This window comes from Gymnogyps californianus, unplaced genomic scaffold, assembly GCF_018139145.2.
Source record: "Gymnogyps californianus isolate 813 unplaced genomic scaffold, ASM1813914v2 HiC_scaffold_32, whole genome shotgun sequence".
Lineage (NCBI taxonomy): Eukaryota > Metazoa > Chordata > Aves > Accipitriformes > Cathartidae > Gymnogyps > Gymnogyps californianus.
This window is the reverse complement of record NW_026114202.1, coordinates 369,804-392,810: the sequence shown is the minus strand read 5'-3', so window position 1 is coordinate 392,810 and position 23,007 is coordinate 369,804. Positions and strand designations below refer to the sequence as shown.

Below are 23,007 nucleotides of genomic sequence, written 5' to 3'. Positions count from 1 at the left end.
GCGGGGCCGGGACCGGCGGCGGGGCACCGGGAGGGGCGGGGAGCCGGTGGGAGCCCGGGCGCAGCGTACCGGGCCGGGCCGAACGGGGCGCGGCGGGGCGGGGCGGGGCGGGCGGCGGCGGGGCCCGGTCTAGGCGGAGCGCGGCGCAGGGTGGCGCGGGAGTCACGGTGGCCGAGTGGTTAAGGCGTTGGACTCGAAATCCAATGGGGTTTCCCCGCACAGGTTCGAATCCTGTCCGTGACGCGGCCCCAGTTTTTGCGGGGTGGAGCGGGTCACGCGTGGGGGGCCTCCCAGCCCCGGTACCCGCTCATTTTAACGGCGGGGGCAGCGGGGCTCTGAGGGAGGGGGTGTAGTCCTTTTGGGGGAGCGCACCTCGGGAGGGGCTGCAGAGCTGGGTGCAGGGGACACCCCACCCCCCCCCGCGGCTGGAGCCCCCCGGGACCCTCAGCCGCCCCCCCGGGAGCCCCGTGGCGGGGGCCCGTCCCTCCCCGGGCCGCAGCGGCAGCGCCCCGGGAAAGGCGTTTCTTGATGTCGGCGACACAAAGAGACGGGAGGGACCCCGCGGCCGGCGCAGCCCCCCCGGGGTGGGGAGGGCCCCCCCCCCAAAACCACCCGTTTTTCACCTGGGACTGAGCCCCTTTGTCCAACTGCCCCGTGTCCTCCCTGGCAGGGGCTTTTGGGGAGCAGGCGCAGACCCCCCCGAGACGCCGATAAAGCAACCAGAACGCTGTTTATTGATCACTTAAATCCCTGCCTCCCGCCAGCCCGGCCGGGCACCGGCCCGAGCTGCGGCCGGATCCGAGCAGTACAGACACCGGAGGAGAAAGTACTGTAAAAAACAACAAAACAAATGCAAATAAATTAAGTTCCCAACAAGTAAACGTAACCAGGCTCTGAGCTGCCCGTCCATGGTACTTCAAAAACGAAATAAAAAGGGGGGGGGGGGGGAATAAAAACAAGAAAAGGCCAAAAAAGTACAAAAAAAATACAGAACCACAATCACAAGTGTCTGGAAAACGAACAGCAGTAACAGCAGAGAAAGCAGAGCCGAACACCGGCAAACGCAGGGCAGGACGGCGTCTCGGGGCAAGGGGGGCGGGCGGGAGACGCCCGGGGGGCTGCGAGCTGGGGGGGGCGAGCGCAGGGATCCGGCCTCTCCCCGGGAGGAGAGGGGCTGGGGCATGCACGGAGAGGGGGGCCCGAGGGCTGCAGGGCGCCGTGCCGGGGACGGCGGTGGGGGGAAAGGCTGGTCCCCAACACCGAGCCCCTCCGGCACGGTGGAAGGCCCGAGCGGTCAGCGGGCGCCGGGGGCTCGCCCGCGGCTGGTTTGGCTCCAGGCGGCTGCAGGGTCGAGCAGGGCTTGGGCAGGGCCCCGGGGGCGACGCCGACAGCGCCCGGTTCGGGGAGTCCCCCGGCCAAGCCCCTTCCCCAGCCCGCAGGAGAGGGGGAGCGGACGCCGCTGCTGCGTGCTGCGCGGTCGGAGGCAAGGCTTGGAGAGACGGCGGCAGAGATGCCGGAGAGCGAGGCGGAAAATCCAGAGAGGGAGAGAAAGCCCAGGGAGGATTCGGCCACCGGACAAGCGGGAGCTGCCAGGGGCCGCGGGGTCAGTCCACAGCGAGAGCTGAGCTGGGCCTCTGGGTTCGGGCCGGACCAGGAGCCGGGCTTTGGGAGAGGCACCAGCACCCAAAACGCAGGCTGGGTCTGAGGAGTCTGGCAGTACGTGCGGAGCGGTTGCTCCTTCTCTCCTCGAAAGACATCGAACGGGGAAGCTGATCTGCAAGGGGCGAACGTGGAGGGGCTGCAGTGGGTGCTCACCGCTGGGCCAAGTGTTTGAGTAGTATTGACCAGAGGCATTTAATCATTTCAGCTAGGAAGCAAGAGGTTCGAGGGAACAGTGCCCTAAGAAAACCATGTCGGTGACTAGGGAACACCAGCAGTTTTGACCGGCTACCCCCGGTCTCCACCTCTGCACCTTCCCCCTCCTCTCCCTCGTCAGCATGAAGCGTTTCTCTTTGAAAGTCCTTAGATTTCCTCCACTCCGTGTGCAAATATCATCACCAGTCCCGGCTCTAGCACCATGTCCTCGCCCATGTGCTGGTTTTCGCAGGCCATCACCACCACGGCCTGCTTGCCGGGGATGCGCTTGGCCACATAGTTCTCGTAGTACCGCCGGTTCATCTGGCGGGTCTCCAGCGTGGCCAGGCCCTGCGGCCAGTTCCGCTCGTGGGCGTTCTCGATCAGCTCGTTGATGATGGACGTGGGGCAGCCGCTCTCCACCAGCGAGCGCTTGATGACGGCCTGCAGCACCGCGTCCGGCGTGGAGATCATTCCACCCCACCGCGTCACCCGGGCCGGCTGCAGGGAGTTCACCCACCTGGTGACAGACACGGGGACAACGCGGTCAGCGCTGTGCATTTTCGGTGGCTCCCGCCAAAATCGGGGAACTGCTCTGCCTCTGGTCTGCTCCGCGCTCGGGAGCGAGGCTGGATGGGGAATGCCTCCGTTTCCCCACCTACCCCTCCCCTGTTTTCACCCCCAAACAGGACCCGGCTGCGGCATTCAGCTCTGCTACTCCCTCCCCAGAGAGAGGGGAAGAAAGGATGAGATGAGAAGCTGCTTCCTCCGGCCTTTCTCACGAGGAGGAAGGAATCTGGCAGCTTCCTGCTCGGGGGCAGGATGCAGGTGGAAGAATAAAAATGCTCCGAACCCATTGTGCAAGCAGCTCACCTGCCGCTCCCCAGCACAAACACCCTGCAACTGCCCCCTTGCTTTTGTGAAGCATTTTCTTCTCCAACGGTGCCTTTGCCTCGGAAGGCACTTCACCCCCTCTCAAATCCGTCAGCGAAGCTGGCAGACTCCCAGCTCCACTTGCACCCCGACGCAGGGCTCCCCAGCTCCTCCCCGATCAGCACGAGAGCCAGCACTTACTCCAGGATTTCATTGTATTCGATGGTCTCCTCCAGGTTCTGCAGGTTGGGGTTGACGCTGCGGATGGCGCGCATGTAGGCCTTCAGCAACTGAATGTCCCGTTTCTGCAACAGGCAGGACACAGCGGGGTTTGCAAAAAGGAGTCAGCACCGCGGCTGCACGTCACTGAGACCAGACCCCAGCGCAGCGGCAGGCAGTACCACGTCCCTGCCCCTCGGCTCAGCTCCCGTCCCAGCGACTGGACGACGGAGGCGCGGAACAGCAGCAGAGCCCCGGCTGTGCTCAGCTCGGGCTGCTCGGCAGCCGCTTTCTTCATCCACAAACCTTTTTTGGCGTTTGGTGTCCAAGCAGGCGAGACTGACCCTTCCCACGAGAGACCCCGCTGCGAGACAGCCCCTCGCACACACGGACCTACCTGCTCGGCCAGCTGATGCTTGTGCTCTGCCGAGGTCTTCTCCAGCTCGGCGATTCTCGTCTGCTGCTGTTGCACCACGGATCTCAAATGCTTGATGCAGTTGTGGTTTGGCAGCTCATCTTTGGGCATTTCCAAGCTGTGGAGCATTACCAAAAAAGGTGGAGGCCCCACATTAGGGAAAGTTACACACCAGAGCACCTGGCGTAAGCACGTAAACACTCTCCAGAACAAACCCAGCCTTGGAGGACTTGCCAAGAGGCCTGGGAAGAAGCCCAGCGCCGTAACCTCCGATAGGCGTAGGAAGGCCTGTTCCCTGCCGTGTCTCAGGGCCAAGCCAAACGGTCTGGGGGAGAGCTACGGGAACAGACCACCACCAGGTCGGCAGGCGATGGGGATTTTCCTCCTCCGAAGTGATCAGGGCTCAGAACCAGGTCCCGCACTAGGCAGCCCGTGGGCCTGATCCAGCCTCTGACTTCACCCGAGGAGATCTGATAGTCTCCGAGCCAACAGTCAGTCACCACCTGGCTGGATGCTTACGACATGTGAGTGGGAAGGATATCGGCCCCACGAGCAGAGGTGCCAAGGCCAGACCAGCCACCCACCGCTCCTGGCTTTCGGCGACACGTAGGAGGGAGCAGAGCTCACGCTGGAACTCGTCCCAGGGGGCTGGAATGGCTCTGGGCGGACTCACAAAGGCTCCAGTACCCCGTTTCCAGCAGCCAACCGACACCTAAGCCCCAGCAACGAGCTGAAGAGCCAGGGGCTTTGAACCAAGTTTAAAAAGAAATGAGTTTGACTAAAAATCCTTCCCAACCCTTTCTGCAGCACCATGGCCTTCAGAGCCCTGCTACCCCCGAAGCTCTGTGCCCAGGGGGCAAAAGGGTGCCAGGCACTGAACCCCAGCTTCCTTCCCCGAGCCTGTGGCCCCTGCTCTGCCCACCCTCTGTGGCAGAGCCCCCCGAGGCCATCCTCACCCGCATCCCTGCTCGCAAGTCACCGGGCGCTTTGGATTGTGCTCGCAGTCATTGAGGTGAGACATCAGGTTGTCAAGTCGCACAACTGCCGTACAGCCGAAAACAGCGTTGTCGCAAGTGATCTGCAGCTTCGAGAGCATATTACGCATGATCCGTGGGACGGGGCGGAGGTGGGCAACCGTCACAACGCTGCGGTCCACGGGGCACGTCTGCTGCTGGGAGAACCACTGGGTGATGCAGGCATTGCAGAAGGCGTGCTCGCAGTGAGGAGCCTGCGGAGGGGCAGAGAACAGGCACGTGTTACTCACACCCAGCGGGGAAGCATTTGCTGGCTCGTGTGTGGAGGACAACGTTGGCCAGAGAAAGGCTCTCAGTCTTCGAATGGGTGCACAGCAGCTACGCGCTGCCTTGGGGGAGGAAAGCAAAGGGAAGAGGCACCTCCATTACACAAGCAGGCACGATGCCCGCACAGGGGAATGAGACACCAAAAGCCAGACCTGTAAAGACCAGAGCCACGCACAGCACCTTCCACTACAAGGCAAGAGGCACTGCTTCCTCCTCCTTCCCTTGGAAAAGCAGCTGCCCACCTTCATCCACCTCTGGTTTTAATTTGTGTGCCCAGCCCCACCGAGGTGCTCTCTTGCCCCCGGACACGTGGTGTCTTGCAAGCAGATCAGCTCCCTGGGACAGAGCACGGACCCCTCGGAGCAGTGCTCCTGCCCTGCTCCGTCCCAGGTCGTGCCGCCTCCTGAAAGGGCTGAGGGGGCAAGACAGAGCGGGATGCTAAATTTAAACATTTGTCCAGGGCAGAGTAGAACATTCCTTCACTGTATTTACACAGCTGGGCTCTGCTCTTGCGTTCAAGCCGCAGTTGAAAGAGTATTAAGATTGGGGAGGAGGAGCGGGACAGACGCCAGCTCTTCGGACAACACTGAGCTTTCTTCCACAGAGCAGAAACCCAGAGTTACAGGAAGGTCAGACACATTCAGGGCTAAGTCTCATTTACAAGCTGTTCCCTCAGTGCACAGTGCCTTGCAGGCTGCCTTGTAACAGCAGACAAAGGCAGACGACGATGGCAGGCCGTACGCTGAATTAGGATTCACCCGCTCAAGCTACAGGACCATCTTGGGAGTTCTAGTGCAGCCCCTGTGGCAACGCAGCTCGAGCCAACCAGCCCAGCACAGCGTCTCGGAGCCAGCGGGCAGCCGAGCCTGTGTCGGACAAGGCAGCACGTGCCGGGCTCTGGCACAGGGACAGCCGCTCCTCTCCCTCGCGTTTTCCTGAAGTCCCGCTCTCCGAGGCTTCGGCTTTCCACTGTCCTCCGCAAAGCCGGCCTCTCTGCTCCCCTTGCGGCATTTTATCCTCTCAAGCCCGTGCCCACCCCCGCTGCAGTTTAGTGATCGGGGTACCCCAGCGTCACCAAGTGCAGACTGGAGATGTGACAGATAAATCACACCGGTTTCACTGGCTACTGCACACAGAGGGTCACTCCGTGCCCGTAACACAGGGACGGGACAGGCCCTGGGGAATCTCCGTCCTTGGAGATACTGAAATCTTGGGGCTGGATACGGCCCTGAGCCCTCTGAGGTATCACTGGAGGTGGCCCTGCTTTGAGCAGGCAGAGGGACTGCGCTGGAAGGGAGGAACATTATTAAGCGATGAAACTGCAATAATTATGCACACGTTTCAGATTACCTCAGTTTTATTTTAATCTGCTTTATTGCAAATGAAGCTGGATTTACGCAGAGGGTACTGAGCTACCCAGCACATGGCCACAGCTCGGCCAGTGTAGGAACGCCGCCGGTGGCATGCAGACCCTGAAGGGAAGGGCAGGGACCGGGGGGACAAAGTCCCATGTAGAAGCCAGCTCTGCTCAGCCAGCAGTGCTCCACTCCGGTCAGCACTGGGGGGAGGGCTATAAAAGCCCCCACTGACCTCTCCCCAAGTATAGGGCTTAGCAGGACACAGTGACAAATACAGCCCTTCCAGCCCCGAGAGGCACAGGAGGGCTGGAGACTATGCAGTGCTCCAGAGGGACGCTGTGCTGGAAGAGCTCGTAACAACAGAGCTCACAGGAAAGCCCCGTCCAACAGCCCTTCCGCTTCGCAGGAATCGGAGGCAGGAGTGGAAGCAGCAGCTCCCCGTGCACACCCTCCTTCCCCGAGCGGCTGCACAAGCTGCAGAGCGAGCCGGAGGATCCACCAAACCACCCGGCTGTGCCGGGTCCAGGCAGAGCAGCATGCCGGTACCAGGGCTGTGGTCTGTCCATCCTACGAGCTACGTTTGGTGGCAGGAGAGGTGCAGGAGAGCTGAGCCAGGCTCCCAACAGCAAGTAAAACAGATCAGCTCTGGAGCACAGAGGAAGCATGTGTGCAGGGAAGCAGAGAGGGTCAACCAAGCATGAAGCCATAAGCAAGGGACAGATTTTAGCATAGCTGCTGCCACCTCTGCCTTGGGACACCATCACTGGTATGCAGCTGCATTGAGCTTTGGTAGAGTTAAGAAGGGAGAAAGGAATGAAAGAGTAAGGGAAACCTGTCCCAACACAAGCTTATCCCTTCCTCCCGCCTCCTTGCTGACCCCAGCACATCTCCCAAACCCAGAACTTCAGTTCATTTCCACCAGAACTCACACAACCGCAGACTTTTATCCCTGCTGCTGCTTCCTTACCCATGCTGTTGCCTTAAACCATTAGTAGAAAAGTTAAGAATCCATTGAGCTCACCTAAAGCACACGTTGTGTGCGGCGCCCATCATCTGATCAAGGCATCTAGAAGTCGGGAGCTGCAATCGGAGGCTTTCAGTAGCCACAGTCAGTGCTCAGATGGAAACCTACCTGAACCGGCTCCTCCAGGACCCCGCTGCAGATGGGGCATATAAGGTCTTCATCAACATCCCCCTGAAAACGTGCTACATCATACCCCATTGCTCATCACCGATGCCAGAACCCTGCGGAGGGAAAAAGAAGAGCAGTTAGGAGCAATTGAGCATCCTGTGGTGTCTGGACAGAGCAGGTCCCAGCCCTCACAGCATCCTGGTTGCCCAATTCCTGCTCTCTCCTCCCAGTGCGACCAGCTGCGGCAGCCCCGGGCACGGCTGGAGCTCACAGCCAAGTGCCGTACGGAGGAGCGTGCAGGGGGAAGTGGTCTCAGCCCCGTTTGTGTGCGCTGAACTGCTCCTCAGTTTTGACGCGCTGCTGGCATTGCTTCTCTCCCACACATGTTATTACTAACCCTGCTGCCATTTTTCTACTTGCCGGTTGTTGGGTTTTGGTTTGGGGTTTTTGTTCTGGTTTGGTTTTTTTTCCACAGTTCTATTTGGTTTGTAGAGGAGAGGACAGCACAGGGGGATCTCTAAAGAGTGAGCCCAGTCCTGTGGGCTGAGCAGTGGGATGCGTGCCAGGGACCGTTCCTGGGTGCAGCCAGAAACCCACCAGCCTCGCCGCATCGGCTGCGGAGGAACCAGCTCCTTCCCTGGGGACAGCCGCCCCGCTGGCTCCTGGCAGCCCAGCTGCCTGCTGCAGGTATTGTCCTCCGCTGCCATCTCCGGCAGCTCTCCCACTCGGCCGAGCAGACGCAGAGCGAAGACGCCCACCACCATCGGCGGCAGAGCGTGACCTCAGCTGGGTGCTCCAGCGCCTGGGCGAGGAGCCCCCCAAGACTCGTCAGAGCTGTCGGGGCTCCTGCTCCCAGCACGGAGGGCGTGCAGCCCCGAGAGCAGCCCCTCAGGCACCAGGTCCCTGTCCCTCCCTGCCGAGGATGGCATTCCCAGGTAACACTGTTCACCAACTTCTTACACTATTTGCCAGAGGCCGACCTTGAGCTCTGCCCCGGCACACCGGCAGTTACCGGTTCCTCTGTGGCTTGCCCCTAAAGAGCCAGCTCCTCCTCTCCCATTCTCACCAACATCAAAGTCGGTGACAAACCGCCACGGCCATACAGACTCACACTGCACTTGACTCCAGATAAAGGAGTCCCCACCCCAAACACAAACAGGAGCCAGGAGGGACGGGAGGTGTGCGAGGGCACGCGGACGCCGCACGAGGCTCTGAAACCACCATCCATGCGGCGAGGAGACCGTGGCATGGCAGCACTTCCAGCTGTGCAAACACCAGGAGCATCTACCTGCTCTGGAGGGCAGGTAGGAACTCACCCTGCCGCTGCTCCGCGGCCAGATGCGGCCACCCAGCCACGGCCAGCGGTGCCGAGCTCCCGCACCTCGGCCGAGTTGCTTGCACAACGCCACGTACCTCCCCAGCCAGCTCTTCGCAGCTGAAAGAGCTTTGGCTCTAGACAGACAGAGCAAGCAGAGCTGGTTGTGGAAACCACTGTGTCTGCTCAGCTAGAGCAGCAAGGGAGGAGAGAAGGTGATGGATGGACAGAAAGGGAGGCTGTAGGTAATGCAGTCACTTCATGGTTGGCCCGTGGGACTCTCCCCAAGTCAAAGGACAGCAGGGAGGGACTTTCATCAACTCGCTGGACACTGCGAAAGTCAGACAATAAATCAGCTCCACGTGTGGATGGATTCTTTGGTTGCACAGAGCAGGCAGAGACAAAAGACTCCTCTGAAGGAGGCTGGGGTGGGGAAAGTCCCTGCGTCAGCATTTGCAATTCAGATAACAAGATTAACGGCTGCAGGCTGGAGGGAGAACGGATCTCCGAGCAACTAGGATCGGTTGCTCTCAAACCTTCCCACGCCTTTGGACAGATGCTGCTCTCCTCCACCGGGAAGGGACCCAAATTCCTTCCCATCCCTTTATGAGCCACTCGCACTGCAAGTCTCAGCACCTCCAACACATTTACATTGGGTTCAAACCAACTGGAAGGGCAAACACGGATGTGGAGGACCCAGCACAACAGCCCCTGGCTACCAGCTGAGCCACAGCACCCATGCAGCCTGCTAGCCCCCAACCATAGAGGTGCTTCATTTTGCAGCTGGGACCACTGTTGCTCAGTGCTCGGGCACTGGTTCGTGCCCTGGTGTCTCAATGTGTCTCTGAATGTGTGAGCAGCTCCACGAACAGCCTGCCCTCTCCTTCAGCTCGGGAGACACAGCGCCTGCTCCTGCACGGGCACTCAGGCATCGAAATGGAACTGCACTGGGCACGGCTTCTTCAGAACCACACTCCCTAGCAACTCGGCTTTCTTTGTCTTTTGCTTCCAAGCTTCCCAATTCCAACATCATCCTTCCAATAAACAGCTGGGCAAGACACTGAACTTCTTCACATCCACTCAGGAAAGAGCCAAGCGGAGGGCAAAACACGAGCGCTGAAAGCCAGCCTTGCCATCTGCCAAACAGAAGCCACATCAAAACTTCCTCCAGAAAAATTTCAGCACCTGCACGAGTCTGAGCACCTCTGAATTCTTCTCATTCCTCGACCCAGCTGTTCCCCCTTCTGCCAGAGATCATCTGTGGGGCTCTGCCAGCACGCTGAAGCAAGGAGCACCCCGCTGCTGTCGTGAAGCAGAAACAGGAGAGCTGAAAGCGTCTGCACATGCTCGAGTGAGATGGAGCTTGCAACCCAATCTCCCTCCTGCAAGATCCAGAGGTGAATTAACGACCTGGCCCGGCAGGATACTGGATACACTCATTCTTCCCTGGGCTCAGCAACCTGCAGGGTGGCCCCAGAGAAGGTATCGCATAGCTAATATGAGCAAGCCCTACTTGCGCAGCGCTACTCAGCAAGAGCGATGATTCATGGGCTGCAGGGATCCATCATGTGCTGAACCGGAGCACAAAGAGCTTAGAAAATACCTTTCCTGGAAAGGCTTGCAGAGGCACTCAGACACCAGGGTGAAGTCGAGCCAAACCATCTGCACGACGGGCAAGACACAATACAGGGGAGCGAAGGCTGAGCAGGAACCCAGACAAACCCACTGCTACAGGAAATTGCTTCTGCAGTAAACAGCAACTGCCACCTATGATTACACTTGAGTTAAGCGAATGAGTTTCCCAGTCCTGCCCTCTCCAAATACACACGGCTTCTTGACCCCAGCACCATCAGCCTCCCTAGGGCTGGGCAGGGAGAGGGGATAGCTCGCACAGATCAGAGGCCAGTCACAGAACTGGGCTTTAGCCCAAATTACAGAGAAAAGCTGGGATAAGTCACTTTCCCCCCCCCTTCCCTTGTCATCACGCTCCTGCCTTGTCTTTGTAGATTGTCATCTTCTTGGCCTGGGGACTTCAGAGCGCCTGCACGCTGCTCAACACAGAAGAGATCTACATAGCAACAAGGGCTTGAGGTATCAGAGAGGATCAGTAATTAACAAGTCAAAAGCATTTTGACATTCCTACCCTTACCCAAAGCCTCCTCAGCATCCACCAGCAGAGACAAAGGTTCCTCATAAGCCCTTGGGGAAGTAGAGGAGAGGAAAGAGGAAGGCAACTCACTCCCCAGCTGGTTAGAGCAGCGCTGCACCGAGGACAGCCCCAAGCCAGCCACATCCCCACGGCAGGGATCCCCCAGCTCCCCGATTGCACCTCATCTCAAGCCCCAACTTGTGCCGCTCTTCCATCCTGCCCACAAACCCGCCATTTAAATAGGCAAATATGACATCTACAAGTTAAGGCAGACCGTCACCGTCAACTCCCCCTACTCTGGTCACAGGACATTCATTCCTACATACCCAATGCATTGCAGTTTTGCTCCAAATCTTGGGCAAAAAGGGGCTTCACTCAGCTGTCTGGCACGAGCTTACCTCCGCCCTTCAAATGGCAGCGCAGGATCACAGCGAGCAAGGCTGGGGCTCCTCTGACCCAAAGCATATCTGCCCGTCTTTCATGTTAGCAGCAACCATACAGATAAGATTTCCGTGGTAATATTGTGCTGTCTTCCAGCATGATAACTAACTGTTCCTGCCCCCAGAGGAAAATTCAATTGCCGAGAAATTTTTTTCTGTTGACAAAAGGAAAATTAATGGCTTGAAAAAGCTCCCCCTCCTCCTTGAAAATAAAATGTCTGCATGGGAGCCTGTGGATTTGTTCCACGGCCCCCAAAGCACATGTTCACATGTTCCCTCCTTTTTGCCACAATATGTTCGAGCCGCTGGATCCCAGACACTCCGGCTGAGCCAAGCTTTCTGCCTGGTCGACTGCTCCAGGCACAGTCTGTGGAGCAAGCCAGCATCCACCGGCTCCGGAGGAGCTCTCCACTCCGCTGGCACAGGCAGGCTGACTCATCTGGAGCTCGCAGGGTTGTACTTCCACACTCCTGCTCACCCACACGGCCAGCTCTCCTCAGTCAACCGCTGTTTCAGAGTACAAGCACACCTGGGCAAGGGCAAGGATCCAGAGCAACCTGGAAAGGGCCTGGCCCTGGACAGCTTTGCTAGGAAAGCAGCATCTTCCACGAGATCTTACAGCACGCTGTTGGCTGCGGGTCCTGGGGCAGGAGCAGACACCTCCACCTGCGCCATACAAACAGCGTGCCAGGCTGTCGGGAGACACTGACTCACTTCCCGGAGCTGACGAGTACGAGTGTGAGCAACACGAGCAAGGACCAGCACAGAGGCAGACAACAGTGCTGGAAGGGAAGCGAGTTTCACCCAGGTAAACGATGCGCTGGCTACAAAACTCCCCGGGCCCCCGGCTGCCCGGAGCCTGAGAAGGCAAAGGTTGGAAAGAGGCACCGACCCACCTCGACCCGCACAGCTCTGCCAAGCGGAACAGGCGGCAGGGACAACTCTGCACTCACAGCTAGAGCTCACCGAGATAAACCAACCTGGTCCAAGGCAAGTGCTAAATGACAACAGCGAGAACAACGTGGTCACGGGAGCGGAGCCAGCACCTACCTACTAAACACATGGCAGAAAATACGCCTGGAAAATCAGAGCACGATGCTCAGTAAAGCCAAGGACTGGATGAAGAGCAGCAACCACCCCAGGGCCTTGTGTTCAAACACAAAGGTGTCCAGCTCCTTCCCAGGGACACCAGCCACTGGCAGTGTCTGCCAGCCCTGCTGCCTGCCCTCCTTTTAGCAAGAGATCCACACAGCCAGCCCCTCTTCTGAGCCAGTATCTGGTGCCAGTTCACTAGGGAAGCCCATCCCTTCTGTGGAAATACAGAAGACCAGACAGAACCCCTTAAAAAATTAAAAACAAACAAACAAACCAAATCAAACTCAATTAGCCTGTGCTGGAAGTCTACAGCATCAGGCTTTGCCTGGTTCTCAGGGAAAAAAGACACCATTTTCTCATTATTTCCAATATAAGTGTTGCCAACAGATACCAGAGCCGCTCTGCAGCTGGGATAGCTCGGAAGAAACCTGTTCTGTGAGCAATGGTGTTTTTAATAATCTTTCCTAATTTCATCAGCTTTGTGAGCCAAAAGAAACAGAATTAAAACCAGAAAGCGAGGGGGAGGGGAGGAAAGGGAGAGAAAACAACATATGGATGCAAGAGGGGCTGTTCTGTAGCAGTTAAAGCCCAGCATGGGAGCCAGGACACCAGCGATCTTCTCACTGGTTTGCACTGTGTGTGTTCTGGGGCACCACGCTTTGTTGTCTCTGTTTCCCTGCTGTGAGTACATACATAACATCTCGGGGGGGCTGCATGGTTTCTGAAGCAGTGTTGCTGCCGTTGGAAAGTTGCCAGGGGGAAAAAAAAGTGACCCAGAAGCTTAAAGAAGTCAACGTTTTGCAGCAACTGGCTCCCAGCCCCCAGGACCTGCATCCATTTAAGATGGCCTCTGCTCCCAGGAGTCCAGGTCACACCAAGAAAAGAGGTGGGACAGCAGAAGACCAGGGACAGCCAGTCGCCGGGACAGAGCTACACAGCAGAAGCTGCCCTGTCGGTACCTGGGAGAGAGCGCAGGGGCTCTGCAGGGGGGCTGGTGTTTGGCTGAAGCGCTTTGCTGAAGGCATTTGCTGGGCTCCATCTCCCAGAGCAGGCGAGGAGGCTGCTCGGATAGGATCAGGGCTGGCACCAGGACGCAGGCAAAAGGGCTCTGCTCAGCCGGATCTCTGGTCTGACAAGCAGATTGAAGACGGAAGAGTCATCAGTGTTGAAGCTGTGCCCATGTCCGTGCCTTGCAGCTTTAGAGCAGCTCCTAAGTGACCTGACACAATGGAAGTTTCACAGGAAACCCTCACGTCAGCAACCAGAGCTGGCTCTGGTGACAGCAGCCTGCTCCCGTACAACAGGAGAGGATTCACCAGCCCAACGACAGCGTGCAGAGCTGCGACAGTCCGTTGCTCTCCTGCGAGCGACCCCGTTAGAGCAGCCCAGCTGGCCGGGGGCAGCTTGCCGAGCCCGGGTGATCACTCACCTGCCCTCCTGCCAGCACCGCTCGCTGCCCCTCATGACATCCTCTGGCATCTGAAGTCTGTGCATTTCAGAGCACAGTGCGGTCAGCAGCCGTGACGAACTTGCTGGGCCCCTGCAAGCCACATACTTGAGATGAGTGCCCAGCACACGGCCACCCTGCTCTGGGTTAGAGCCACCCGGCAGTCGCGGGGCGCTGGGGACCCGTCAGCCAGTGCTACAAACAGCCCCCAGTGTCACACAAGAAAGGAAGAGCGGTCTGAAGCTGAAGATTAACAGGAACAATATTGAATCCGAACATGCAGCATAATCTAAAGCTGGCTAAAAGTCCCTCTGCCTGACCTAGTTGTCCAGCGACCCAGTTTCTAAACCACGCAGTACAGCAGGACAGAAACAAGCCCAGTGCATGTTGTGCACTCCCGGCCGGAGCAACTTGCCTGCACTGCCAGGCCTGGCAGGGAACCGAAGCAGGCACTTGCTGGCACACAGGCTGAGCACAAATCCAAACTTTGCCCTAATCTGGAACTACGAGCTCTCTGCTCAGATACAGGCCCCATTAGGATTTAACGGCAAGGAAGAGCTGGCACAACATACATCCCATAGCTTCTTTGGAAAGGACACACCAGTAGCGCAGGTCCGGCTGCTGTATCCCCCATGGCTCCTCCGTCCAGGGTTGCGCATCCAGCAAGGCACACGGATGGGAGTTATACAGCCACGCGTTACAGAAATGTGAAGGCAGCGAGGAGGACAAACACTCAGTTTCATGAGATACAGGCTGGGGGCCAGCCACCTTCCCTCCCGCACTCTCCCCGCTGCACGGGGCTTCGGCAGCTCTGTCAAGCCCCACAGACCTGGCCAGACCGTTCCAGGCGACTGCTTTTATAGCCTTGACTCATGTCAGACCTTCCTGGTCTTTCTGATCATTACCTTGACTTTTCTGGTACAAAATTACACCCTGTGCTCACCCGTGTTACGCACTGCTCGACAGAGCGGATCTGATTGCAAACACCAGCACCAAAACCGAGCGGGGTCCAGAGTCCACCCAGCACCGGCATCCCTGGGCTCAGCCACACAGAGTCTCATGTTCAGCGCTACCGGTGAGGTCTGGAGAGGCAACTCAGCGGACGCGGGACCAGATTCGTGGCATTGCTCTGCCTGTTCCTTTGCTTCTTCCCATTCTGCTGGCATCTGGCTTGCCTGCGTGCATGGAATGAACCTGCATGGTTTAGTGGTTTTCCCAGGAATTTCTGCATGCATCTGAGACATCTAGGGGCCATGAGCTTAAAAACCGCTGGCACAGACGGGAGTGCCGGTCTGCAGGCCAGGCCAGTCGCTTCACCTGCCTGACTTCAGCTTCTCCATCAAGAGTAACTGGTGAAGAGCAACAGATACAACAAACCAGTTCTGCCTGCATGCACACCACCAGTAACCACCAGCTGCCTGGCATGTGCATAATCAACCCCCCCACTAATGACACCTCGGAGCAGCAGCACTCCCTCCCCACCAAAAAAATTGATCAGACACTCAAACAGCCTCAGCTGAAATGTGACTCGTTCGCTCCTCTCCAGCGTTAATACGTGGGGCCTCTAATTGCTGTTGTACATACCCAGGAAGCAGACAGCAATTTAAAGTAATTTACGCTCCACTCGCAGGAAAAGCCAGCAAAGCAATCCTAACAGCAACTCCAGTTTCGGGGAAGAGCCCGGCCAGCCCTCGTGCTCCGCGATACAGCAGCATTCAAGCAGCACTGCTCTGCAGCACGGCTTGTTAAACGCTGCGTACAGACCGGTACTGTAGCGGAGCCGCGCTCCAGGCTCAGAGGGAACAACTACACCAAGGAGTTGGGTTTGATTGATTTACCCGACGCTAACTAGTATCTTGATTCTTGCTTACTAATCCTTTAAAGGGTTACCACCCGCTTCAACATAATTGTTGAGCTAATGTACTTGTTTTGGAACAATGGTGACATGAGTTAATTCATTCCTTCTCCAAACCGTGCTTCCTTCAGCAGGAACAAACCCCGATGGATTCAGCACGCTCACTGCAGTCGCTCCCACACCTGAAATAATCGATATCCCCCAGGCCTAAAACTTTTCTTGGGTGGAGGTGTTTCTTCAAAGTGTTTTAACCAGTTAGCAGAGACTTCAGGAATGACTGACTGTAATCCACAAAGTTTCAGTACATACTATTTTGATTCAAGAGGCCACAGGCAAAACACATAAAAATATTACTCATTATTCGGTAATTAAAAGCCAAAGGCATTGAGAGTACAAATCTAACAGCTCTTCCCATAAAGATTTTTCCTCCAGTGTTGATCTTCTGTTTGACATTAGTTCACGTCCAGAGAGCAAAACTTTCCAAAGGGAAAAAAAAAAACACCCATCCCTTTTTCTAAAAGCCTTTCACAAGTCAAAGGCAGCTTTTGCCCAAGCACACACAGGCAAACAAGATCAAAAGGAAAGCGGGGTTAAACAATCGTTCTCGGTTGTATAATAGGAGGAAAACACATCAATCGTGAGGCCCTACCCACATTCACGATCCCGTTTCGGTAGCTGGTGGAAGGACAAACAACATGTTGAAGAGCTCCTATTGCTTAACCCCTGCAGAATCGGGCTAGAGGGCTTTGCCACCCAGCAAGGCCATTCCTTATTCTGGGAAGCTCTTCAGGATCACTGAAGCCCGGCTGATAGTCCTGGGAACACCCACAGCCATCATGCCAACACTAGCAGCGCCTCAAAATCCCACGACATGAAACGACGCTCCCAGTACCAAAAAAGCACAGCCGGCCTGCAGCGTCTCCCAGCTGGGACCCAAGAAACTCATCCTGTTTTCTGTACTTTTAGTGCATTGAAAGGATTTAAGTGAAAGAGGCCGGAGGCAGAACAGCTCACCGTGGAAATCAGCCACCTCGAAGAAAGGAAAGCAAAAAAAAAATAATCTTTGGGAAGTTCCTCGAGGCGGCTGCTAAAAGCGGAGCGGCTCTCAGCACACCAGGCTCCCATCGCACTGCGCAGTGTCACCTCCGCACCTACAGAAGCAAAGGATGATCCAACAGGGAGGCGGACAACCCTGTGTGCAGCCGTGGGGCAAGGGCGTTATCCCCTCGGACTGGGCAAGGCTCGTCTGAAGGAGCAAGCCAAGCAGCCCAGGTAAAAGTCCGCAGTGCCCCATCCCTCCTGCCTCCAGCACAGCCCGCTCGCTGGCACGCGCGCTCGGCACAAGACAGCTTTTATCCATCCCATCCCCAATTCCACGGACAGAGAACTGAAACGGCAGCTCTCTTCCAGGGCCGTGGGACGAGCAGAAGCAACATCCACAGACCAGCTCAAACCCCTGCTCCGCTCCAGCCACCCTTACCTTCAGCCTGCGAGGAACATGACAAGATCTCCTGGGTTGCCAAGTCTTTGGCGCTGCGTCAAGTCCTACAGCCCTATGAAATGCATAATCAAGAATCGCAGCTGACTGCAAGCCTCTGCTTCGCAACTGAAAGCAGCTCAGGGAACGCAGTTTGTTGCTGCAGGTTGCTAAGCCATGGCAACGACTTCTGGGGGGAAAAAAATAAAAATCACACATTGTTTGGGGAACACCAAGGTCCTGCTCTTTATTAAGACATTCTGACAGGCTGGCCTGACCTGGAGCTGCTGAGCTGCCCACCCAATTCCTGCCACTTCCCTTCTGCACTTTTTTCAGACCAAGCCCTTCCAAAGCTCAGGAATTCAATCTACAGCGCTGTGAAGGGGCTTTGACACCTCAGACAGGACTGCCAAAGGGGCAGAAATAATACGCCAAACCCCACAGACATGCAATAACACGGGGACTACTGGGAGAACACTCAAAGGTCAGCACCACTTTCGTGTCAGGGAAGGAAACCTCGTGGCAGATCTCCACAAGACGGCATTATATTCCTCCAAAAATATTTCAACAGGAAGGGGATGCCCTCCCTTACAGGGCTACACCCACGCTTCCTCTCCTGCCCCGGCCGAGCGCTCGCCTGCCTTGCAGAGGCTGCAGTACCCCAGCTGCAGCGCCGGGGTGAGACCCTGCCCGTGACCCCCCGGCACACGAGGGTGTCACCGATCATCCCGAGGAACGGTGGATACGCTCCGTCTGGGTATCGCAAACAGAACCCAAGCCACAGGTTCCTACGCCCCAGGTTTATCAGAAGGGAAATGTTCAAGATCCAGGCAGAAACACACATTCCAGGTTTTGTTCTTTCTGCGACAAGCTTAGAATATTCTTCCCACTTGCTGCATTTCAACACTGCAAAGTCTCTTTATTTTGCTTGAGCTCTGTCTGCGAGAGCTCCTGCCTACCAGGAACCCGGGCAGGAACTAAACGAGGTCCTGTGACTTGGGGTACGAGCTCCCATTAAAAACCACTCAAGCCACCAGCTGCCGGGGCACCGGCTGCCCTCCCCGGCTGTCGCCGGAGCTCTGACACATCCCACAAACCCCAGAGATCACGGAGGAATGCGGCGCAGCACGCTGCCGCAGCCCGCAGCGTGTCTACGGGCAGATGCAGCAGGACCAGAGGAAGATGTTGCCACTGACAGCCCAGAGGCAGGAACCTGGCCCCATCCTGCTTCTGGGGGGCTGCACGTTCCTCATCTGCGACGGCAGAGGCACCGGCAGGCTCTGACCGGGACGGGGCCTCATACACATGCCAGGCCCTGCGCCCACGAGAAGTGCTTCGTCTGGAGAGCGTTCATGGCTACAGATCAGGCAGACAAGGATGAGAGGGTCTGCGAGGCAAGCTTCCCCTCGTCAGATAAGCAGAACAAGCCACTTATTAACAGCCGGGGCCACGCTGGAATTACACAGCGTAGCTTTACCCAGCTCTGCCAAGCCTTTTATTTTCTGGTCCATTTCTTACGGTGTCAAGACACCAAGAAAGGAAAAGCCTAAATCTGAAGTTAAACTAGTTTATGTTTGGGGTTCCTCCCCTGCCCCCCGAAACAGCAGATGTAAGTCACAGCCAGCAAAACGTCTGAATACGCACACTCAGTTATAAAAAGCGTCCCGCATCGCTGCTCCGTCAGTAGCCTGTCCCCTCCCAACTCTAACTGCTCCGCCAGACGTGGAAGCGATGCCGTGTCCCAAAGGAAACCATGCTGGGCAGTTCATTTAAGCAGGGGCAGACGTGCTGCTCCGGTACGCGCTGCAGAAAGGCAGACCTGGCAGGCAGGAGGACGCCCGGGAGCCACTGCCTCCACCAGCAGCACCCCAAGAGGTCCCAGCTCCTCAAACAGGAGGAGAGGATTCCCAGGAGCCCGGGGCAGAACCTGGGCCCCTCGCTGAGACAGCTCGGCAGCCTGGCCCGCGCAGGTCGGCCAAGCCTCCACGCTCCCGGTCAGACCCACCTTCGACTATCGGCACCACCGTTGTACCGAGCGAGCCCAGACCAGCTGCCACATGGAAATCATAACATGAGAAGACCAAAGAGCTTTTTGCCTTCAGTCTAAAGCATTTGGATGCGAGGGATCTATTTAGACTCGGTGAATAATCCCATCCTCACAGCAGAACAGCACGGATCCTATTCAGCAAGAAGTGTTTCCTGTTTTCTGCTGCGAGGAGCCCACACAAGCTGCGAAGCCCCAGCAGTTGGCCAGTCACCAAGCTGACTGATGAGCGAGAAAACACAGGCAGAGACCGCTTGAGCAGCGCAACTCACGGCTCGCTTTTACCTTTAGCTCTGTTTGAAGTTCGCTTTGCATTGCCGCCAGCTGTCTCTGCAGCCTTTTGGGATGCCTTTCCAGAACTCCAGATTCATCAGTGGGTTTCGTTAACAAAGCACTTTCCCTGCAAGTCACAGGGAACCTCGCTCTTTCAAGAGTGCTCTGGGAATTCCAGTGTCTGCCCTTCTCCTTCTAGAGCACCAAGTGAAATAAGAGATACAGAAATCAGGCAGGGGCAGTTTCTAAGCCAGTTTGGCAGGACTTATTTTAAATCTCTGAAATTTAAGGAAGATCTTGCTATTTCCCTGTAGACATTAATTTGCAACAAAGGCACTTTAACAGCTTTCGAGCAAGAGCTGCATCCTTCACCGTGAACCTGCACAGACAGCAGGCGTGATCTCTGAACGGTGATTTCGCTAAATCTGCCGGGGGAGAGATCAGGCAGTTACAAGCTGCGAGAACAGCCATATGTGTTGCACTGTCAGCTGCAACAGGGGGACTGTCAAGATGTACAGAGATCTTTCTTGTTAACAGAGCAAAACCAAAGATTTCAGATAAATATGACTTCAAAGTTACCGGCAGCAGCCAACCAAAAGCCCTGAAAGTGTACATAAAGCAACACCCTGTAAAACTGCTGATGTAACTCAACCGTTCACGTGTTGGAGGCTCCACATGTGTGGAGGAAGGACTTAAAACTCATCCCCCGTGCACAGATGGAGAAAGTTTTGAGAGGTACTTGATTTACCTTCCGTGGCAGAATTCCTCCCTAAGTAGCAAAGAGGCAGGGCTGGGCTGGGTTTACTCTTTTCAGGGAGACGCTCCCAATGGCCCATCTTTTCCCCTTCCTCTTCTACAGTTTAAAATGTCGTTCTTCGAGGGCCAAGAGCCACTGCCACGCAGGAGTCATAAGGTCAGACAGGACAGATCTAGTCACAGGGGGGGAAAAAAAAAAAGGAAGGAAAGATCAGCATGGTAAAAACTGAGGTGGAAGGCCGTGCCCGGCCCTTCACCCCCTCTCAGGGCCCAGATGAAGACACCTCTCTTCCTCCACACAGGAGCCCAGGCCTTCAGCCACACAGAAGAGAAACCTGCATTTCCTGAAGAGCCTTTGCAACTCTCCTAAAAAGCCGAATAACCTGTGCAGAAACCATGGAGCGCCTGCAACACGAGCCCTGTACACCTCCGACGCAGATACGTGTTCCCCGGGGGACAAGGGTCCGAAGTCGGTCACGAGAACAGAGAACCACCACCACATCTCAGACCGCTCCTTACCTTGTCTTCCAACCCCATCAAAAATTAATCTGCCTCTTTTTTTTTTTTTTTTTTTTTTTAATTTAAATGGGAAGAATAAGGGTCCCTCCAGAGCCCCCAGCCAGTCTTAGCGAGCCCTCACGCATCCCAGCCTCCCCGACAGGCTGAACACGACTGAGCCGGCGATCTAAACATCGGTTGCCTCCCCGTGGCACTTCGCTTCGGAAATTCCAGCCCTTGGCCAGAACTCCGCTCGCCTCAAACCCCCGCCTCACTCGGCCAGGAGAGAAGCTGGGACGAGAGGCATTTCCAGCAGGATCGCTGCACGGCGGGAGTGCACCGCGTGCAGGGAAAGAAACATTTGCCCAGTAGGTAAAGTCTCAGCTTTTAAGTTACGCAATCCTGCTAAAAATAGTTCCCCCAAATGCCACCTTAAGATCTTCTGACACAAATCCAAGTTTTTCTCGCAACTCCTCTGCTCACTCTAGCGTTGCAAAATCTGACAGCAGGGAAGCCTGAATCGGAAAATCTGCTTTGGTTTTATCTGCTGGTCTCGGCAACAAGGATAAAACCAGCTCAGAAACACCCTGGATGTTACCAGCCGTGCTGAACCGGGCACGATGACGCCCGGCCCCCGAAGCCACCACAAGCAGCTTTATTATTATAACAACAACAAAGTTTATCTGATGCTGATGCATTTTTGGACGTTTTTACATTTATCGCTTAAAACTGTATTAAAAAAAGACTAAGGCCCGTCCTGTAAGACGAGCTGCCGCCGAGCTCAGGTGCTTACAGTCGAGACGAGCAGCAGAACACGACCTGCTTTGCGAAACCTCATCGTGAATAAAGCCTTATCCCATTTAATTACCGACTTCCCTCTGCTTCCTACCCTCCCCAAACAGACAGACAGGCTGCGTGATGTGCTCTGAAGGTCAGGCCTCCACGAACGGGGAAGCTGCGCGTGTTCCCTGCATTCCTTTGTCGTGAGCGACGGGCGCTCTCCTTCCACGGCTGCTTCGTGCAGGGGATTCCCGACTCCTCGCCCGGGAGCACCCTGGCCCCGCCGGGGATCAGGACGGCCCGAATCCTCACTGCACTACAGCAGCACCCAGAGGCTGCAAATAATTTGTCATCGGAGCAACTTTCAGCCCAATTAAAATCTTCCCTTCAAAAGCTACTAGAAGAGGAGCTGCCGGTGAGGTCCGGGTGTATTTACGACGCTGTATCGTCAGGTGGAACCCGCACCTTCCCAGGCCACGGTGGTTTTTTTTTTTGAACTCCACCTTTTCGGCCACCATTTAGCACCGTGCAGGCCAAGCCCTGCAAGCGCGTCCGAGCCCGCTCGGGCTCCAGCGGCCGGGGGCAGGCGTACCGGGAGGGCAGGGCACGTTACCAGAGACCGAAGCCAGCAGAGTCTCCTCTAGACCGTGTCTCGGCCAGGCTGTCACAGGCGGGCTCCAACGGCGCCCGTCAGCACAAAGACCCCCCCGCCGGGAGCCGTGCCCCCCTCTCGGGGCTCTTCCCTCCCCATCGCCTCCCCCCGCGGCCTCGGTGGGGTTTCACGCCCACCCCCAAAGCGGTGCCGACCCCCAGCAGCTCCCTCCCCACCTCCACAGCCCTTCCCCGGCCGGGCCCGGCCTCCATCCCACGAGCACCGGGCTCCTGCCAGCCCGGACCGGGCTCCACAAGCCCCCGCACCCCTGTCCAGGGCCGCAGCGGCCCTCAAGGCCCTTCCCCGAGACCCGGGCACTCTCCGGTCCCCACCGAGCGCTCCCCCGGGAGCCACCTCCCCGCTCCACCCCGCCGCTCTCGGTGCTGCCGGGGCCGCATCCCCCCCCATGAGAGCCCCTAACGCCGCGCCACCGCCCCCGGCTCCCCCAGCACCATCCCGCTACCCGCCCCGCAGAGACCGGCTCCTTCCCCACGGCGCTCCGTAGCTCCACAGCCCCCCCGGGCCCGCAGCCGCCCCACGGCCCCCACCGCCCCCACGACCCCCCTCACCCCGCAGCCCCCCCCCCAGCACAGCCCCGGCCTCACGTACCGCCTGCCGCCCGGGCCCGGGCCGGCTCCGGGACGCCGCGGGGCTCAGGGGCGGCCGCGGCCTCCACCGCCTCCCCCCGCCCGGCCCCGCCGCGCTGCTACGCAACCCCCGCCCCGCCGGAAGCTCCCGCCCCGCCACGGGCCGGAAGCGGCGCTCTGGCCGGCGAGAGGCGCCGAGGAGCCGGAACTCGTTGGTCGGGGCGGGACCCTGGCCCGCGCGGGGCGGGGCGGGGGCGGGGCTTACTACTTAGCTCGCCCCTGAGGCCCGCCCCCTCTGCACCGCCATTAGCCGGCGGCGAGGGACGTCCTCCGCCCCTCTGCGCGCTGATTGGCTGCCCGGGGTGGCGGCCGGCGACTTCCGGGAGTGCCCGCGGCGGCGGCGCTCTGGCAGGTCAGCGCGCGCAGCAGGGGGGGCCGCGCCGGGGGCGGCGGGGCGGGAGGTGCAAGCGCCCCCTGGTGGCGGGGC

The 23,007-nt window shown here is 57.6% G+C and overlaps 1 protein-coding gene and 1 non-coding gene across 5 annotated transcripts; one reads left to right on the top strand and one right to left on the bottom strand.

Moving 5' to 3' along the window:
* The first annotated feature begins 161 nt into the window (after positions 1 to 161).
* TRNAS-CGA (transfer RNA serine (anticodon CGA)) lies at positions 162 to 243 on the top strand. Its single transcript has one exon. It is a non-coding gene; the product is annotated as a tRNA-Ser (tRNA).
* Positions 244 to 717: 474 nt separating this feature from the next.
* On the bottom strand, positions 718 to 22,596 carry RNF41 (ring finger protein 41). Of its 4 annotated transcripts, XM_050914211.1 has the most exons (7): positions 22,543 to 22,596; positions 19,996 to 20,176; positions 7,153 to 7,265; positions 4,318 to 4,589; positions 3,344 to 3,479; positions 2,929 to 3,032; positions 718 to 2,374 (listed from the first exon to the last, which is right to left on the bottom strand). In XM_050914211.1, the coding sequence occupies exons 3-7, from the start codon at positions 7,240 to 7,242 to the stop codon at positions 2,023 to 2,025; spliced, it is 954 nt and encodes a 317-aa protein (XP_050770168.1). In that variant the 5' UTR covers positions 7,243 to 7,265; positions 19,996 to 20,176; positions 22,543 to 22,596; the 3' UTR covers positions 718 to 2,022. The 4 variants fall into 4 exon arrangements, with proteins under 4 accessions (XP_050770168.1, XP_050770171.1, XP_050770170.1 ...); XM_050914214.1 differs by lacking the exon at positions 19,996 to 20,176 and having other exon boundaries at positions 22,543 to 22,553; XM_050914213.1 differs by lacking the exons at positions 19,996 to 20,176; positions 22,543 to 22,596 and adding an exon at positions 19,260 to 19,305.
* Between the last annotated feature and the right edge of the window lie 411 nt (positions 22,597 to 23,007).

Bases quoted from the DNA above. Each gene is read 5' to 3' on its own strand.
- RNF41 (XM_050914211.1), bottom strand. From the start codon at position 7,242: ATGGGGTATGATGTAGCACGTTTTCAGGGGGATGTTGATGAAGACCTT. The intron at 4,590-7,152 runs GTAGGTTTCCAT...GCCCCTCCGCAG, and splicing joins TCCTGGAGGAGCCGGTTCAG to GCTCCTCACTGCGAGCACGC. The intron at 3,480-4,317 runs GTGAGGATGGCC...AATGCTCCACAG, and splicing joins ACTTGCGAGCAGGGATGCGG to CTTGGAAATGCCCAAAGATG.